The 20,576-nt window shown below is 38.7% G+C and overlaps 1 protein-coding gene across 2 annotated transcripts in view; it reads right to left on the reverse strand.

Moving 5' to 3' along the window:
• Positions 1-17,201: 17,201 nt before the first annotated feature.
• LOC108781009 (ubiquitin carboxyl-terminal hydrolase 48) overlaps positions 17,202-20,576 on the reverse strand; it is a 54,663-nt gene continuing 51,288 nt past the window's right edge. For both annotated transcript variants that reach the window (XM_018548868.1, XM_018548869.1), the window contains one exon: positions 17,202-17,311. In XM_018548868.1, the coding sequence (XP_018404370.1) occupies positions 17,289-17,311 (23 nt within the window). In that variant the 3' untranslated portion in view covers positions 17,202-17,288. The remainder of the gene's footprint in view (positions 17,312-20,576) is intronic.

Raw genomic sequence — 20,576 nt, forward strand, 5'->3', positions numbered from 1 at the left:
TTTAGTTTGCGTTGTAAGTCTGAAAAAAATTTCGACGCGCATTTAGGGATTTACAAACGTAGTAGGTATATAAATTTACACGAAAATTATATTAGAAGCATCCAAGATCCAGTAAATGGCTTATTTCTCATCGGTATTTAATTTGAAACTCTCACGGTCCAAATAAGATTTGATATTGACTGTACGTAGAATTTTTTAAATTACAGAAAAACAATCAAATTGTAAATATGTATATTTATCGATGATATAACATATGCTACATCCTATATTTATAAGTAAAAAAATTTTGTTTAATAGAAATTTATCCAACAGGAATCTCGTTGACTTAAATGCGAGCACGGAGACTTAATCGCGCAAGGATGCGTAACAAAATATCCCGATGTTCTTGACGGTCAGTGTACGTCTCGGTGAAAAATCCAACGACTTCGTGAGTTCATTCACTGGCCATTAATAGATCCTCCGTCCTTCCTTTTCCTCGAGAAAAGGAACCATGAGCGGCGATGTTGTCGACCCCCGCGGAGTGCTCCAAAAACAAGCTATAACCACAAATCTTATCGCCGAAGGGAAGGGAAGGGCGAAGAAGAAGACCTCAAGGGGGGTTGCTGGTTAGGTTAAAGGGGGAGAGTTCGTTCCACCTTCCGAGCTACCTAACAAGTAGCTTGTAAGAAGAGCCGTTTCGCCCGGTGATTCGTGCTCGTAGAGCTGCCGCCGCTGCCCCGAGGAAAAACTGCGACACGGTTTTTCGGCCAATGGGGTTCTCCCTCGAAGTTCAAGGCCATTCTCAAAGATCGCTATGGTACGAGAGGCTGGTGGGAGGAGGATAGGAGTGGAGGCGGGCTTTTTTGTTTTCCAATGCTCTTCTGGCACTGCTATGAGGACGACCGACAGACCGACAGACCCCGGACTGCTGTGCCCGGCTGTAGCACGTCGTCTCGTTCCTCTCTGGCGCCAGATCGTTTTTTGGTTACCGTTCTCCTCGGTGACATCGATGCACCTCGACATTTTTTTAGACTTCTGATTAGAGGCAGGTTCAGATGAGAGAGCAATTCCCTATCTTCCGAATCAAAAAGCGGATCGTTTAAGTGATTTACACGACTCATGAATATATTCGACTAATTCGAATGTCGGGGGTACGTGCGGACTGTACGAGTCGAAAAAATAATGCGGTAGATTGCTAACATCAATTACAGAGCAATAAATATCTTGTTGAAAACAGCATTCGATTAGGTGCTATATTACGCAGAGAGTTCTTAGAAATACAAGGATTATTATTTAATATAATACGTTTTCTTCTATAATTAAATTTTGTATATAACATTTTTTTAATTTTAAAGCCTAAAAACTTAATTATTTCAAATGGTAAATAATTTCTTTATATTAACAACCATATAAAAAAAAATAAACATTTTTCTATAATTAAATAAAATCTGATATTTGTCTCTTAAACTTCATATTTCGGTCAAATTACGCACATTATTTGAAATAATTTAATAATTTTTATGTAATTAGATTTTTATTTGTTCGTCTTTTTTTATATATCTTTATCACGATAAAATATAAATATTTTTAATATGCACTCGTAAGTACCAATCGAAAAGCAAACCGTGAAAAGTGTTGAAAAATCCTCCTCCGACTTGCTCAATGGCGCCCGGTTGATCGGCCATGTTGTCTCAAACGAGCAAAGCGAAAAGGGACACGAGGGACGGACCGAAGCAATGTAGCAAGAAATCATGAAACGGAGTAAAAGGATGAGGACAGAGATTAATGAGAAACGAATCTAGCAGAGGAAAGAACGATGGAAGAAGGTCGACTTGAATCGAAGACCAGCGTGGATAAACAGTCTTCTAGCGAATATATATAACGTCGAACGAGACATAAGACAGCTGTTGCAAATTATATGAAGAGTCAGAATTGAATTCCGTTACAAGTCATTTTGCGACAATCTCGAGAATTCGCCGTAAAGTCACTATGAAAGATACCTTCGCCGTTTTTACATGAAAATACAATATTCATCATTTCTTCACGAGTTTTCGTGAATAGTTCGATATCGAAAATTGAAAACAATATGAAAGGACAATATTTGGAATGTATTCTAGAATTTCGGACCATAAGTCCGAAATTTTACTAAATAAGATAAATAGCCATTTTGTTTAACAAGAGGTATGTAAAATCTAGAGATAAAAAGATTCATTCGCAGCCTTTGTGTTTGAAAGATGATTTTTACATGTCTATCTCTCCAAAATGTAATATCGGCCATAAAAAGGCAATGGCGAACCACTGCTGGCAATCACCGGCAGACGTGGTTCGGCAATTCGCGACCATTTTCACACGGGTTACACCGACGATAACACCGACCCGTGTTTCGGCGTTGCGGCGGACCTCATGCATAATTAATTAAATGGATATGCGCTTTCGATTGCAGTCGAGCAGGCACGAGCGTGTACACGAAACGGAAGGCCAAGCCTTCCACTCCTCCCAGGGGGTTGGCTCGCTTCATTTAGAAAATGAAATTGCGGAACCGCGAGGAGGAGGCGTGCTCCCTCCTCGAAGCGTACATGCGCACCTCGCTCTCACCTCTCATCCCTCACCTAGGTGAGGACCGGGGTTTCGATCCTTCGTTCTCGCAGGACCCTCGGTGGCCTGCGATTTCTCGTATTACGGGGGAAAATGGTGGCGCTTTTTGCGCCATATCGCATCGACGCTGCGACTCGCCATCCACGCTTTAAAACCGACGTATTTTGTTTATTGTCGTTAATCGCGTGTTCGTACATGTGTTTTTTTTTTTTTACCGGATTCAACGCGGAGCGATAAATGCCGCATGTCAACGTCTTTTCTTAGAAATGTGTGTGACGGCTTACGTCGACATCTTTTTGCACCAAGAAAGACGCCGCGATCGTAACGCTGATTTACCGCGATTCACGTATACAGAAAGACATTCTATATTTAAATATTCGTCCAATTCATCTTTAAATTATTATATATTTCAAGAGTTAGTCCCAAGGTATTCGCATTATTCTTTTTATACTTGCAACGATTATTTCAAGATGACGTCCAATTTATCATTTGGAGAAATGTATAAAAGCTTGTCCCCATTGAAGCCGATCATGCCGAAAGGCATATTTGGCTTCTTCTTTTACTTTTATAAGAAAAAAAATCTACCGTCAATCGGCATGATCGGATTCAATGGAGACAAACCTTTACGTGATAAATGTCGAATTTATGTGGGAAAATCGTCTTTTATAAATGACACGACGTCTACAATAGTCTAAGTAGATAAAATTTGAAAGTTGGATTCGGTCGATCGGAGTGATAAGGGTAGTGAGATAGTCCTCTAATTCTGAAAGAAGGGGTAGATAATCCAGCAGAGCGACGCTTTCCAGGAGGTGCGGAGGTTAACGGAAAGCAGCCATGCGCGTCCGACTGCCATCGCGGTATTCCTGCCCCTTCCTAAGGGCTCTTGTGACGTTGGAGGATAGGTCAGAGGTCGATCTCACGAAAGAAGGCACTGACCACACCTGTGTCCCGAGATAACGCGAATCCATAAATCCAAAGCCTCGTATCTACGAGGCAGAAAACGAAAATGGCTCAAGTCGAAATCACCGACTAAAGATGTGAAAAAAAAAAATAAATTAATAGAAAAATGTTCCTAATCGTGAAAAAATAGAGTACTCACTAACAATAGGTCCATAATTTCGATACGGCACCGCAATTTCGCAAAAATCCTCGAAAGTAAAAGATTTGGAAGGGGGAAGAAATAAATAATGAAATATCAGAAACCGTGTCTCGGTCGTACGGCGAACAAATGCATGCTTCTCGCGGAGGGACAAGGACATTGGCGCGAGAGCAACCCCAAGCGAGGGGACCAAATACGTAGATCGTTCGCGAGGACAGCCAGTCGGACGTGCATCCCGCGGATGCGCAAGCGAAGGAGAGATCTCCGAACCAGAACGGGAAACGCAGAATAAAGAGGAGATACCCAGTGACTATAATGAGATAGACAGATAGATAGATAGAGAAAGAGAGAGAGAACCATCCAGAGAGCTCGGAGAGAAATTAATGAAAAATATCAAGATACGCGGAGGAGGAAAGAGAAGAGCAAGAGCTGAAACGTAGACGCGGCTTGCGGAGGAAAAAGGACAGTCAAGTGGCAGGAACAGTGAGGGAGAACGTTGAGGAAGTGCGAGCGACCGGTGAGAGATCGTGAGGGAGAGAGAGGGACTAACTCCGATGAGTAGTCGATGAGGAAGGCTGCCACTGTCGGAGCACTCTGGGAGAGGCGTTACCGCGGTCGCGCTTCTCATTGGTCGGGCACAGACCGGTCTGGGTGCCACCCATCGCAGGCGCAACCAGAAAAAATGCGGTCCCCTCCAGAAGGAGGAAAACGCGCGAGCAAGGAGCCAAGAGGTGGCTGATAGAGACGGTCTCGTAGACGTGGAACGAGAAAGAGCGGGATAGAGACTTGATAGTGACGGAAGAGGTGAACGAGGAGGAGGAAGAGGTAGAAGAGAAGAGAACGAAGAAGCCCGCGGACAGGAGCTGCTTCCTAGCACATGGATGGCTAGTCCTGTATGCGTTTGGCAACCCCGCCTGGAGGGTTGACTCCCGGGTACCACCGGCTCTTGGGTGCCGCCATCACGGCATCCAAGAAACCCCCTTTCACCCTCCTACCTCAACGCCACCTCCCGCTTCTCCTCGCAACCCTCTCGATAGCCCCCGAGAGAACTCGTGAGACGTGAGCGAAACCCTGGATTTTATCCCTCGTGCTTTTTAAGACACGTTCCTCGGGAAGATGGAGGCCTTTTCCGAAAATATAATTTAATACACTTCTTCTTATCGATTTTTATCGAATTTGATTGAGTGCAATTTTTTTTCATGATAGCAGTAAACGAACGTAATGTAGATCAAACGCCGATTTCTCTGGCACAAAAATAATATAAATTAGCAAAATCCAATAATATTGTTCCGCGGAATCTATTTCGCGTGGACAGGGAGAAAATATTATTTTGGCAGTACGCGACATTTGAAAAACGGCTTACAGATAATCAAAACCAGACGGTATATATTTTAATATTTATTGATTCCCATTGCTTTTTAAAACATTCACATAATATATCTTATTTTTTACCTTGTTTAACAAGTACTTCGATTAGAAAAACGTATTAAAAAATTTAAGATAAGAATGTTTGGTAACATGTGCTCATGTTATCAAAAAATCATATAAAATCTTTGAAAAAAAAGGAATCTTTATATTTATTATGAATTGAAGAATATACTCAAGTAAATAAAGAAGAGACCAAAGATTGTCGAGATAAAATTTGGTGTCTAATAATCCTTATATATATTTGACCCTCTCTTTACTTTTGTGATTTATATAGCTCTAATTTTACTTATTATTAAGAATATAAGCAAAACTTATTTGCAGCAAAACTCAAAGCACTACGTCATCGCTATCTTTATTTGTTTGTTTTTGGATCTTTTCGATAAATATCACTAAAACCATCGATGTTCTCTTGTTGAGATAACACGTGTCTATAAGGTAAAAGATTTAGAATCTTAGTTGCAACTTGCAAGAAAAAACGTAGGAATGTGTTTACACAAAGTCAACATTTACTTAAGAACGAACTCAAGGAATGTCGTGTATTCTAAATTTATTTCTGATATTTCACGGACATGTGCACGCTCGAACGCGATTGTAAACTACCAACTATATGTGAAACACACGGCGATATTTGTGAAGAAAATAAAAAGAAGAATATCATGTTATTATTGTTATACTGTAACTATTTATTATTGTCATTGATCTAAAATGTAATTCCTAAAATTAATTTTGAAACCCAAAATAAAAATATAGATACATTAAATTAAATCATTCAACGTAACTGCAAATCCAATATTGTTAATGCAATACTGATTGATATATTCGTCATATTTCATTATAAATGAAATTGATTAAATGGAAAATATACGGATATTAATGTATACTCGTAGGAAATATAATATCGTAGAAAACATTAAATATCAAAAAAGTAATAGTGATCCAATCCGTTGAGTTAAATATCATTGTGTTATTTTTAACTTCCATGTATGCAAAATGTATATCAATCCATTTCTGTGAAATTTCAGAAGAAACGATGTCTATATTAACGTATGTGCACACCGTAAAAAATAAATTAAATTTAAGTGCAAAAAATGCATTTTCTTCGGTTAAACTTTATACTGTTTTAGTTAAATTAACGATATATTGAGTAGAAACAATGACAATCTATATATAGAGGTGATTAAAAATAACTCTCGAATTATATAATTAATTGAATTGGATTTACCTACGAATTTAACAGTACATTCAAATATAACTCGTATTTTCTCCGATTTGCACGATATCGAATTTTCGAAATGATTAATCGGATTTGTATCGAGAATGAATCGCGAAGGAGCGTGCACGATCTCCTTTAAATCATTACGTTTGCTATTCCATCGCTAGATATTATCCGTCCACACAACGACTCCGCGACTCTCCCACGTACACGGCGGCGTTGCTCTTGGTAATTACAACACATCGTGATCCCAACCTCGCCTTTTCCTTAAAGGAATTACGAGCGTGGAATTTTCTTCAAAGTTGCGGCGCGACTTTCCCGCAGTACGGAAAGGGCGTTGACAATGTCAATGACACGGCCAGGGCGAGCGTAGAAAATAGCAGTCGCGCAACATCGACGTCTTGCGATGACAACAACAAGAATCGTGGCGGACGAATCAAAATAACATCGATGAAAGGTCATGTTTTTTATCACGATTTAAGATCCGTAAGATTCGTCGAGATCTGTCCGATCCGCGATCACTGTGCCGCCGTGACGGTAACGCTTTCTATCGATTATCAGCGCGTGCCAACAGCTTCCAACTATTCTTATCCACCAAACGGTTGATCAATCGTTCGATTTCACGCACTGTTTCGTAAACAATGTTCCGATGCAGATTGGTGAGCTTTCGCTCCTCAGACCAAATACCGCAGCATTTATAACATAAATGGAAAAGAGAGATTAATTATTTGTAAATGTTAATCAGTAGAATTGGTAAATTATTTAGAGAGTTCTTTCGTAAAAATTACTGTAATATTTTATCAATGTAAATTTATTATTTTATCCGAGTACCTTCCGATTAATACAATTAGCGACTTATCAAGTGAGAAAGCTATCGACGTTGTACTATATATATCTACTTTAATACAGAAATATATAATCGATCATACAAAAATGATAGCACTAAACCAAGTTGCGTTCATTAAACATAAAACATTTTAAGCATAAGTATTTCTTTTTTCGCTCCGACTAGCGGAATCGAAATCGAACGCACGAGTTACAATAGTTATAGATTTAAAGTTGGTCATCAATTTCTTGCCCCGTCTCCTTTCCAAAAGAAGACGCAGGACGATTTCCTTCCATCTCGCTGTATTGCTCTTTTTTAATCGGCGTTCTCAAAGCCCGTGACGAAAAGGCAGCCGCTGATGTTACGAATCCAATTTTCACGCCGAAGTCATATAGTTTATCGTCGGCGATTCGAGATCTAGGTAAATCGTTCCAAGACTGATCGGATAGATTAACTGTCACCCATCACGCTCGACTCGACTAGTAACATGAAGGGAGTTTAAAGAAATTAATTTAACGTGAGATAGAAATCCCATCACGTCGAACGTGATGGAAACTCCTATCTCACGTATTCTGTAATTTTAACAAATCCTATACTTCAGATCAGTAGAAAAATTGACATAATCTGCATATATATATATATATATATATATATATATGATTTTTATTTTATGAATAGTCGCATAATATTGAACAGTAAGCAGACGAATTCTAGCGTAATACGGGAATGGGGACCACCAGGGGGAGAATTAAGCATAGTCATATTCGCAATTAGAACACCGTTCTAAGTTCTCTCGTTTGCGGATTTTGCCACGTAATCTCTCGTGCTCGATCCCTCTCGGCTGTCCTTTCTCCCTCGTACAGGCCGGGGAATCCCTTTTTCCCGTGACTCGGGATTTTTCTCATTCTCGAGATGATCGTTAAACGAGTGCGATCCGCCTTATCATACATCTCGATGAAACCGCATAAACGCTCGATAGACATTTCTCTTAATTATTATTGGATTTATGTACCGTTACATTGTCAGGTATTTCATTTTGAATTTGTTTCAAGTATGTAATTGTGTCAAGTTCTCGCTGAATCACTTAAATTTATAAAAATTACAAAAAGAGAAGTTTGAAAATGTCATTATGTTTCCCCTTAAATTCGCGGGGTAATCAAGCGTTCCGTGAATAATATTAATGAAGGTCGTGGATTAATTTCGTTCTTGTTAGCGGATTATTCGAATCTATTAAAAAGAGAATCGGGAATCAAGCAGGGACACAGCGCAAGAACCTTATCCTTTTCTCTAATCCCAGGGATAAAATTCGCAAATTACTCACGACGTGAGGGCGAGATACGTGCGCGATTATCAAGTATCCTTCATTACCTTTCATCGCGCACGTGAAGAATAATTCCAGAGGAAGTAATAACAATAAAGAAGATGAATAAATTATAAGGGTTGGATAGAGCTGCGAGGAAAAAGACACTGACACTAATTGTAAGACAATTTTTTGAAAATACGTCAAGTAAACGAATAACGTTGTCCAACCGATTTAAAATTCCGGCGGCGTAAAAACTGGAGGAAAAGAAATGGAAGAAGGAAGGAACAAAATCGTTTTGTAGCAACGAACAGTAGCAGTATCCTTTCGACCGGAGGATCCGCCCTCCGGCTTGGCTGCCCCCGCGTCGCGCCGGGGGATCTTCTTTTTTCCACACGCCCGGTGTGTGTGCCTCGTTTCTTTTCGTCGCTCCTTAAATTCATCCTTGCCTCGGCCGCGCGGTAGTAAAAGCGCGCGCACGGGTGCTTTACGAGTGTGAATAGACGGTCATCCAATTATGCGGCTTAATTTAAATGGGATAATTGCGTCCAGGACGCTCGAGCGGCGTCCCGCGTTATGCCCGGTATATATTCGTGCACGCGGTATGCGTGAGGGTGTGTTTTGCGCGCTAGTATGCGCTCGTACGTGTAATTGGATCGCTTAGAAATATTCTTTCAGCTTACCAGCTTCCGTACGCCACGATAAACGCGGCAGCAGGCACCGCTTCGGGTTTATCGCGAACGTAACCTCGAGATAATAAGGCGGCTCTATACGTGTGTAATATATGTACCTCGTTCATTCAGAACTCTGAACAAACTCTCCCGAGTCAGAATCAAAGTAAATCACACATAGAATAAGCAAGTAGCACAAGTAAATAAAATTAAATACAATGAAATATATAAACATCTAAATCTAAGTATCCCCCCCTCTGTTAGAAAACCAGATAAAATTTGTTATCGCAATTTTATTATGCCAACTGCTCTTTATCGAAAAAAAATATTATATTCTAAAGTACAGGGAATCCCTTCCGATTTTTGGTAGGATCGCATAGTGGAATGTCAGGATCGCAGCGATCGCCGATGCGATGGTATGTCTGAACAGTCTGTCGTCCGAAGAAGCCTCGTGCATTTTTCAAGATCCAGGCTTCTAGGACGTACCTTTCGGCATGATGTGCAAAGGGCTTCTTAGAAAGTCCATGGCGAGGACACCGTGCGAGTTCCACGGAAGATGAACTTTATTATCGCGAAAGGCAGTACGCGAGACGATCGCGATACAGGCTAAGAATTCGCTAATTATGTAATTATGAGAAACAGAAACCGAGACCCGATGTATATCATCGAGCATCTCTATTTCAGATTAGGATAATTATGCCCCGTAGACCAAGAAATCGTCGGCTTGAGTAAATTGTTTGCGTACATCATCACTTGGCAGATATGAAATAATCTATGTGATTGCGTTTATATCAATTTCGTTATATATTTTCCGTTTATGATCCTAAAGTAGTTTATAATATATACAATTAATACATATGTGCAGTATATATTGTATATTAATCCTCTGTCATAAATTTTAACTCCGTCAGTAATAGAGAACTTCGAGAAATATAAAATAATTTTTTTATCTATCAAAATTCACAATCGAAATACCGATGGTACCTTTGAGGACTCTAGTTGCCGGCGGAGAATTAGTGCTTAATTAATAATATGACAATGAAATTATAACTACATTTCTCCTTAAAAAAACACATGCCAATAAACAATAATCATGTTAGTTTTTTTAGTGCATCTCCAATATCATCTACATTGTTCGGCGATGATTTCACGTGTAGAACCAATTACCAATTGCAGCGGCTTAATACAATCAGTAAATTGACGCCAATGTCGCGGTCGACTGCTTTCCCACAAAGTTTCAAACGGAAGATCGACCCAATTACGCGTTAAAGCGATAATTGCTAAATTTATCGTCGACACAGCTCTGCCGCCACGACGCGACGGTCCAAGCGATCTCCTCCATTGGCCTGAGACGAGCTATTAATTGTATAATTATCGTTAATACTGACCCTCCGACAAATCGCCTCCCCCAGATCTCATCCCAGACGCGATTTCTCCACGGGGCATTCGGCTCATATTCAGCTGGAATGTTACTTTATATTAAGACTTTTATGAATTAATTGTCAAATTTGAAGTAAATGTTTTTACAATAAAACAGCCGTAAAAATTATTTCGTTATTCCGAAAAAAAAAAAAATTATAAAAGTAACATTAAAGACATTGAATATATTTTTAATATTGTAGCATTAGCTTAAACGAGATAAGAAGTACCTATTTATATGATTACATTTGAATAACGCACAATAAGCGAATCAAGCTGGATTCTGCATTAACCTACACTATTTTACATTGAATGTATTGCAGAGAAGTCACTAATTGGTTAATGAACGTAGAGACAACCGCTTTGAATGAGTCACGATAATTGATCTCGGGTTGTAAAACCAACTCCCCTTGTACCTTCCATCAGGGACAGAATACCACTTCGGGGAAGAGGGGAGGGGGAGGGGGGTTACTACCGACAATCAGACTGCCCATCGCACTATTAATTCTAGATAGACGAATTAGAAATGCTAATTCCCATCCCTGAAGGTAAGATGATTGGTTTTTGCACTCTCTGCGTCCGCCTCTCCGAGAATTGCGCCTCGCGCTCGTTCCAAATTAGTCGTATGAAAGTTTGCGAACGAAAGTGGACTAGATAGAGAAAGAGAGAAAGGGATGTAGGAGAGAGCACAAGCACATAGACTGCAGAGTAGGGGAAGGAGGGCGAGAGGACGAAAGCGAGGGAATCGTAAGGAAGAGAACGGGGGGAGAAGAAAGCTTTTTCGCGCGGCCTCTTGCGAACATCACAAAGCAACCCGGCCGCAACTCGAACCACCCTTTTGCTTTATTTCACTTCGTTTTTAATTCCTCCCAATTCCGCGACTGTCAAGTCTCGCTGGCGTGGCGAGGAGTACGAAAAACGCGGAGACGCGTCACAGGACCGACCCTCCTCCTTCCGCGCCTGTTAATCGCTAATTCGACTCAAAGCTAAGTTTACACTTATCGCGCGACGTTTCTATCCAACAACACTGCTTATGTAATAACGTTATCGCTGTAACATAATGTCCACGGGAAATTTTTTCAACGTTTACATTACGTTCGCAAATATACGAAATGTAATATACGAGAAAATGTGTGCAAACTTAATACAACACAATTTTAAGAAGATACTTTAAGATCACAGATAAAAACTTTCCGAATTTTTTTCCATCAACTATACAATTGCTTTTTCCTTGACTTGCACAAATTAAAGTTTCAACTATGATCTTGTTCTAAGAAGAATGGCTGCGGAAGAAAAACAAAAGTAGAGTGAGAACACAATAAATAAGAAAATTACTTACAAAATATTAATAAATGTAGTGCTTAATAATTAATATTGAAGCATGTATATATTGCAATTAAACTTATCTTATTCAATGTATTTATGTCGCTGCAAAAAATATCAGTTTCATGCTATTTTTCTGACTATACTTCTTAATCGTTTCTATAAATTTTTTTCTTTAGACTTGTAGTACTCCGGTTACCCGGAAGAAAATCGCATATTAGAAAGTAACCGTAATGAAAAGTATAAATCCTCGTTAATGATTCGAAACAGATTTTATGAACTATTTCTGTTAAATGTAGTCCTATATGTGGAAGCTGTCAATCAGTCAAGTAATTACTTCGTCATATTGAAATTTCCTATTACGGTTTTCTCCGTCAGAAGTCATCGATGTCAACTTTCGAGCTATAATACTTTGCGTAACTCTTTCTGTGATATATCGAGTTGAGCTGTATTCTTTCATTGTATTCAATACCTTTAACTTTGAAGAAATAGAACGGATTACTGAGCACGAAAACGAGAAGTCGCTAACTATGAGGATTCCCATTTCTTCCGCTCCGTAGACGTAGTGCTAATGTCATTATAATGGCCTGTCAAGTCAACCAGTCATCTGTCTCGAAATTACCAAAAATAAAGGATTCGCTCATACGCGAACGAATGGGTTTGTGACTTCTATCGGCCGGAATTCCACGCTTCCCGCCGTGCCTGAAATTCACGAGGAATTATGGGACACACGTGACAACAAAAAATTTCGCGTGATAAGATAACGATATATTTCGGATGAGGACATTAACACTCGAAGCCACAAGTAAAGAACAAGTTTTAAAGGAGTCAACAACATGGAAAAGGTCATAAGCCATTAAATGAGATTTTAATGGATGTCTTTCTTCACGCTTTTCTAACTCATTCTCTCTCTCTCTCTCTCTCTCTCTCTCTCTCTCTCTCTCTCTCTCTACTCTCTCTCTCTCTCTTTCATTCTCTCTCGTCAGGGTATTATTTTTAAAGAGTGTCTCCGAGCATAAAGTGTCATAATCGAACATATCGATAGCAAATTCGCGTGTCTCTGATGGAGAAAGGCGAAGAATGAAGAGGGTCCATATTTTTGGCGACAAACAAGACTGCTATTTACATATCGTATACATTACGTTGATCCTGGTTGACAGCTGTTGTCGATGTGCGATGCGGTGATCGACTAAGCCCGCGGCAAACTTGCCCGCTTCCTCCGTTTCGGTCCCGAAATGTCCGATCGCTTATTGGGCCACCTTCCGCGGGCCAAAAAGTTCATCGGTGGACATATCTCTCCATGCCCTTCCTCCACATGTCCCTCGGCCGTTCGTCGTTCCACGAACGACGTTTCCAATTCGCGTCGCGGCGATTTTTTGTAATTAATCTTCAGACCGCGCAAAGGAGGAACGCGAAGTCGAAGAGAGAAAAGGAGAAGGGAACGGGGAGATCCAGCGAGATACGATGCTTGGAATAAACGAACGGGTAAATAAAAGTAAGGAAGCGAGAGAGAGAGAGAGAGAGAGAGAGAGGTGGCAGAGCAGAGAGCGAGAAGACAGACGAAGAGGGAAAAGGGAGAGATCGAGAGCGAGGGTGAGAGGGCAGGACGAAGACGGGAGCACGGAGACCAGTCTGCCGCGGTGTATCCGCTTTTTGCGGGCGTCAGATGACAGTCGCTTATTTACCGGAGCCCGCGGCCATCTTGCTGCGATCCGAGTTAAGGAGGAGGCCCAACGCGCGTAGGAAAAAATAAAAAAAGAAATAATAAAAGAGAGTAGTTTAAAGCGAGGCGATGAATACGGACTCGGTTAGGGAATTAATCGATTGTGCATCGATGTCCGCAAGAATTCCGAACAAGGAGTACATATAACGACGAGGGGCACCCCTCGGTGGGAGGAAGGAAAAAAATTGCACGTTAACTGAAGATGCGTGCCGTGATCGCGAGAAGTGTCCCGAGAATGAAAAGGTCTTTCTTTTCCTACAGCGAGTGAAATGCGTAGGAAGTACTTCGACGGTGAGAGAGGAGAGAAACTCTCTTTTAGATTCGTCATGTCCTCACTTTTGAACCCTTTCGGTGATAATTTTCGTCCAGCAGAAACCAGAGCACGTGACACGCTAGCTAGGGTGTATGCGGATTTCCGGGGTCCGGGCGCCTCGCGGATCCGCTTAATGAGACTCGTGGCTACCGCGGCTCCGCGCTCATTAACCGTCCCAAGCAAGGGTGGCCAAGGTTATTCAATTAACGAGCCGCAAACGCGAATAAATTAATTATGTCGGTGCGTCTCTAGATAGATTAGAGTCCGCGTTGTGTCTATGAAAAGGAATATATCGCGTACTCGTAAAGGAGAGAGGGAAGGGGAACAACGACGAATGCCGCTGAGGGCTCGGCTTAATTACGACTTCTCGCTAACACGTTTCTACTTCTCGAAGTCAGTACCGTTTGCCACTTCAAAAGGCTTGCGTATACGTTTAAAGGAGCCTCATTATTGTTCTCGTACTTTTTTCTATAGCGTTAGTTCCGCGGACTTCACCTTGCTCCGAAGTAATTTCTTGAAGCGAAGGCGCACGATAGAAGGATAAGGAAGCGAGTAGTTTTCCATTACCATATACAGCTGTTTTTAGTATTTATGTAATCATACCGACTCATAACAATGATACAACGATGAACTGCCGAGATACGTGTGCATAAATACATAAATTCTTTTAAATATAAATTACACATAATTTCTCAATTTTTTTTTATAATACAATAAAAATAAAATTATATTTTCTATTAGTTTCATCTGTTAAATATTAATTAATTTAATATTATCATATATATAGACATAAAAGTATTGCAACTGAGCTACTGCGTTAACTAGATACGAGAGAAATATATGAACGTCGCGTCGACGAGAAACGAAGAAAATAGGACACCCCGACAGAGCGGTGTATTTAGGATACATCCTGTCATTTGTCATTTCAAGGGTTTGCGCTTGACTCGTCAGATTCTCCCCATTGTCTACGCCACAGAGATAGTTTTGTCCTCGGGAAAGAGATTAGTGACACTCGTGTGTATCGTGAAAGTTTCGCGCAGACTCCGAAATCGCGACGAGCCGACTAGCACACTGCTGCTGAATTCGGACGATCGTTTCAGCTACGTAGAAAGAAGCTCGCCGAGGTCGAGAGTGAATGGCAGCTCTATAGTAGGCAGCTCCGTGACGACTGATCTGATTCTTATATAGAGTTAGTCAATCGAGAATCGAAAAGATATCGGAATAACGAGAAAGAATAATTTCAGAATCTGCGTAATTCAAAGATACGTCGTGCGTTTTGCTTCTTGCGCTTTAACAAGATTAACGTACAACTTTACGGTTGTACCATATTGCGCTTGTTAATAATACGGCAATGTTTAACAAGCATTTCTTAAACAAAACCACGATCCGTTCTGTCAAGATTAACGTTCTCATGCGGGTCGGTTCGCAATACGAATTAGGGAAAAAACTTGATGACCCTGACATTTGTAAGGATTAGAAAGAAAATCAGTAAAAACGGCAGCTTAACCCTCGACGTTGGTCGTACGGTGAAAATCTGGCGTACCCTAATAATCCGGAGCGATTTCTCAAAAGGCGATCTCGTGCGTCCTTTTTGCATTTCGCATCAATTTGCCTCGTTGCAGAAATACAAACGCTACTCTCGTTTCGTTCCTGTTCAGTCTACGATATACGTATCACAAAATATAAACATTATCACAAAATAAACATATTTGTAAAATTATCTCTTTCACATTTTAGAATATTTCAATTTCATTATTACCATAACTTTTTATTTTCATATTAAAAGCTTATATTTTTAATCTTATATTTTTTAAACTTTATTGTAATGGCAATTGACTGTGTTTCAATTTTTCACAATTTATTTCTGAAACAATAATACTATCCCGAATGCATACTGTATTTTTTTTAATAGAAAATATATGAGACATAAAGAGTATAAAAAATATACAATAAATTAGAGATTCCATGGTTTGAAATCGTGGACATTCGTTAATTATCTCATATCGCATACCAAAATTCGACTAGCCACGTAAACCCTACTGCCTTTCGACCGGTTTACAAGGAAGTTTAATTACGCGGTGCCAAGTTTGATATAGTTAGGCCCATTGAACTGCCGGCAAGATTGTTTTACGAAGTAAATGAGGCAATGATGACTCGAGGCTTCGGGACCACCTAGCAGCCTGACGAAGTCCTTCCAGGCTTGCCTTTAAACTCCTTGCAAACTAATTAACGCGCGACCAACGCACGTACACACACACAGATATACGTACCCCGTATCTTCTCTTCTTCTTGCTCGCACGCTGACGCTATCGTAGAGTTTTAGAAAAATTCCTTAAGAACTCTGTAAATTCGCTTAATCCAGGCACTACTATTATTGCCTGTTATATTACTAGAATAAGTGTCTTCGTATTAGATTTTTCATTATTTTTTCTGTAAATTCTCGTTTATTTTATTTACATATTTAAAAAATTATAATAAATATTTATTTCATATAAATTCATGCATCTTCAGCTTGAATGTTTAATCGATTACTAAAAAATTATTTCGAGTGTTTTTCTTATACCTATATAAAAATACTATAAGAAAACAAAAAATCATAGAGCATATAAAATAAACATCTATTTTTGTTTATATTATTAACTTAAAGAAATAATTTAACACAATCATTCAATAATATATATAAATATTAATTACGTAATACTCATTTCTCGTTTGCCATTATGCAGTAAAGCGTGGTGCTATAGTGAAATAATATCGTGCTTAAATAACAGAATTACACACACAAATACTATAGGTACAAACCATGGAATCAATCAAAACATTGCAACAGTAAATATCACAATCATATTATCAAGCCATATATTTATATAAACGAATTAAATACATAATCTATAAAACTATCATAAAAATTTTCGCGTTAATATACATTCGGAATGAATATTATGCATGAATAGAATTTCGATCACAAACGAATGTATATAAATCGAGAAAAGAAGAAGCATATCCGTGTTTCTACTTTATTTCAATCCACAAGAATTTAATGAATTACAAAGTTATTGTACTAATGAACAAATCAACAAACTTTTTACGCTCTTTGTTTCACTGCCTTCATTCTTTTACAAATTCAGTCATTACTATTTTCTTAACAAACAAATCATACACAGCGTAAGTTGTAAAGATACAACAGCCTATAGAATTATATACTTTTCCACAATTAACTTGTCGGTAACGGATACAAATACATAAAGATCAAATATTTATATATTTAATAGATACATATGTAGATATATAGAATATATACATTATGTGTGTATGTATAGACCGTGTATAAAAATATCTTGCGTTAAATCAACTATTATTAAATGTTAGAAAAAATTGGCTACATTATGTTCATACAGATCAGCTCGGCACCAGTTCCGTTCCTGAAACAAAAATCACATAGAAACCTTAAAAGGTAAATAACAACCGACACGGATGTGACATAGAATATATAAATAAACAGGACAGTTTTCGGTCATCCAAACGCCGCGTCTGCCTAGTGTGAGTTCTAAACACTACAGAGACACGTTGAACCATGCGTTGCTTACTATTTGATCTTGCCAATATTGAAACGCTACTTTTAATTGCCATTTATTAACTCTCTAGGGACGGTATTGTATCGTTAAAAAAACAATCTTTTTATTGACTTGGCTCAAAAATGTCTTATAAGTATTATATATCGACGCTTTTCTGGCGGTAACTAATCTGCACTATAAAAAGTATAAAGTATAAAGCCTCATTATATTTCATTTGCGTTGCATCAAAACGAGCGTAATTATACATATTAATCTACACAGATTCCAAATTTATCGCAATTTAGTTTTAAAATTATAAATATGCAACACTCGCTTCTAGAGGGTTAATAATTAATGTAATTGAGTTAATGCTCTTAATTCCTCATTATTAGCAACATATTACAAAACAATCATACATGTCTCTCTCTGAACGCCTGTTTATTCTGAAAATTGGCATGGTTAACGTAAAGTGTTAATATAAACAAGCATATTCGCATTCCCATCACCAAAAGATGACCTTAAAAAAAAATATAATTTAAAGATTCTCACTAAAACGTGTAAGAACGATAACATTAAGCGTTAATGCACACAATAAATATTTGCTCAATATCTCCTCCCCGACATATAACAATATACATCCAAGTTCTCCAAAAAGTTCTCGTCTCTATTAAGTTCATATTATATTAAATGTCAGATTTTTTCCATATAGGAAACCAAATATATATATTATCACTTTTTATTTACCCATCTCTCTATCTTTTATCTTTCTTTATTTCTATTCCCTCCGCGCAAACTTTCTTCTAGTCCGAAGGGAATTTTCTTTATAGAAAATAAGCCAAGCGAGTCGATCAAAGCTTGCTCCGTTGTTTCATAGAGGGTGGATCCCATCAAGATTTGTATATGTACGATTGTACGTATGACTTGTAGACGTGTTCGTCTGTACATGTCAGACTGACAAAATGTGTGGAACGAAACGCCTTACGCATGACTGATTCTCTTGAAACATTTTTCCGCACGCTATGCGGAGAATGGAGTCTACCCTTTCGTCCATCTCCTTTCTTATCTATCCACAGAGTGATTTCCTAGAGTAATGCGGAAACGCAAGGGCCATTTTTGGTTGACGTGTATGGATTATAGATTCGTAATAAAGCGCTTACTGGCAGAAATTGAAGATTCCGATTCTCTTGCGTCAACTTAGAGCAGAAAATTGCAAAAACGAGTGCAAAATAAAAAAAAATAAGAGCATTCTTCATAAAGTAAAATAGGCTAAAAGCACAAAATATATATTAAGCACAATGAAAGAATAATATTTAAAAATTGTAAGATTAAACATACATCATCTCTAAAAGACGGAATTAAAGAATTCTAAAATAACATGTCTTATTAAAATTGTTTTAATTATGTTTTGTTCGTAGAAGGTAAAGCATATGAGACGATAAGACGAATGAAAGAAAAAGAAATAATTTGCAAGCAATCACGGAAATGCTCGAGTTTGGTAGTGGCGCTGCTTAAAATCACATTAAGAATGAGAAAATGACGGAGGGGGAAAATGTACTGTAAGATGCGAACAGGATGAGTATATGTAACGAGAAGAGATTAAAGCTATATAATATCGAGGAATGTCACGAAGACTATGTTAAAATACGTTTAAGAAATACAAAATTGAAACGACGATCAACAACAAATTATGATTACACTACATGACCATGTATTCGAAATTAAATGATCTGTTTCGAAGGGTGCATTATAAATTATATAAATTAATAAAACTGCGTTTTTAAATAGGTACTTTTATGACGTATATAATGAAATCCGTTGTAATTTATCAAATATTCAACGCATAGCAAATTCATTATTTTATTCATAAGATATCTATATGAGCAATCAAAGAATCCTAATTAATCAGTGATGTCTCTTTCTTGATAAGTAAAAAAATATTTCAAAACAATGAAGAGAAACAACGTATAGATGCGGAAAGAGAGAATTAATTGTGCTGCGATCAATGAGACTCTTCTATCGTGCTGAAGAGTCGAGAGAGAGAAAGTCTCCCCTTCGCCTTCGCCTCGTCACGTCTTCTTCTGTCTGTCTCTCGTCGTAGCTGACTGTGACAAATAATTACCGAGGCTTAACATAAGCCAGAGGCGGTATACTTAGCTAATAGCAAAAAAGAGCGGCGATGGCCTCCAAGTCGCTGCTCTATGTGCGAGCGGTCGACGCGTTTACGCCATGTCGGGTTCACAGGCGAGATGAATTTCCACGGACAATTCCGAGCTGTCCGTCAGCTATCACGGCGCATTCACATACGTACCAATAAAATCGAGAATCAAAGGAGCGTGTGCGAATATCCGCATCGTTGAAGAACATTAATCTTCGAAAAATATATTGCGATACAACGGACTCGATTTGTATCAAAAATATTTATTAATGTGTGTGACTCTTATTTATTCTTTTTTATTAGGTAGAAAAATATTACTCTCTTTTACTCAAATGGCATGATAGGCATATACTTAAGGCTCGTCCTAAACAATAAAGTCAGCAGAACTGAAGACTCTCTTTCTCTCTCTCTCTAGCTCGCTCGCTCACCGTCTTCCTCATTTTCTGGCTAACTTATACTTATTATTGCATTACCTCGTGCTCTAGCATAATTCCAGCCTGTGCCGGAGGTAGTGAGGAGATGATGACAGAGCTGGAGAAAAAATCGGGGAAGGCGATGCCCTTTTTTTTACATAATTCGGCGCATATAATCCGCGCCCCGAGGTCCAATGCGCGTAATTGAACGCACTAGTAACAGGTGCATCGTCCTTTGCTTCTACCTTTGCAAGCGTGAGTAGTAGAACACGTTAATGTCTTCATTATGACTTTATTCATTAAATCGCGTTTTTTTCTCAATATCCGCTTATGTGCCGACGATTCTGCGTGCTTTACTTCGCGCGTATAACAATGTCCGCTTTCGCGAAAGGCGACTTCAAACAAGGATGCTTTGTTACTTTTATTGTTAGATCTATAATTTCATAATAATTCAAACATTGTTGTAAAAGTTGGAAAAGTAAAATATTTAACATTACTTAGAATGTTCATTTTTAAATGTTAATATTAAGGAACAAGGACTATATAAAAATACGTCACATTTAGT

The sequence above is a fragment of the Cyphomyrmex costatus genome, unplaced genomic scaffold (genome assembly GCF_001594065.2).
Source record: "Cyphomyrmex costatus isolate MS0001 unplaced genomic scaffold, Ccosl1.0 scaffold75, whole genome shotgun sequence".
NCBI lineage: Eukaryota > Metazoa > Arthropoda > Insecta > Hymenoptera > Formicidae > Cyphomyrmex > Cyphomyrmex costatus.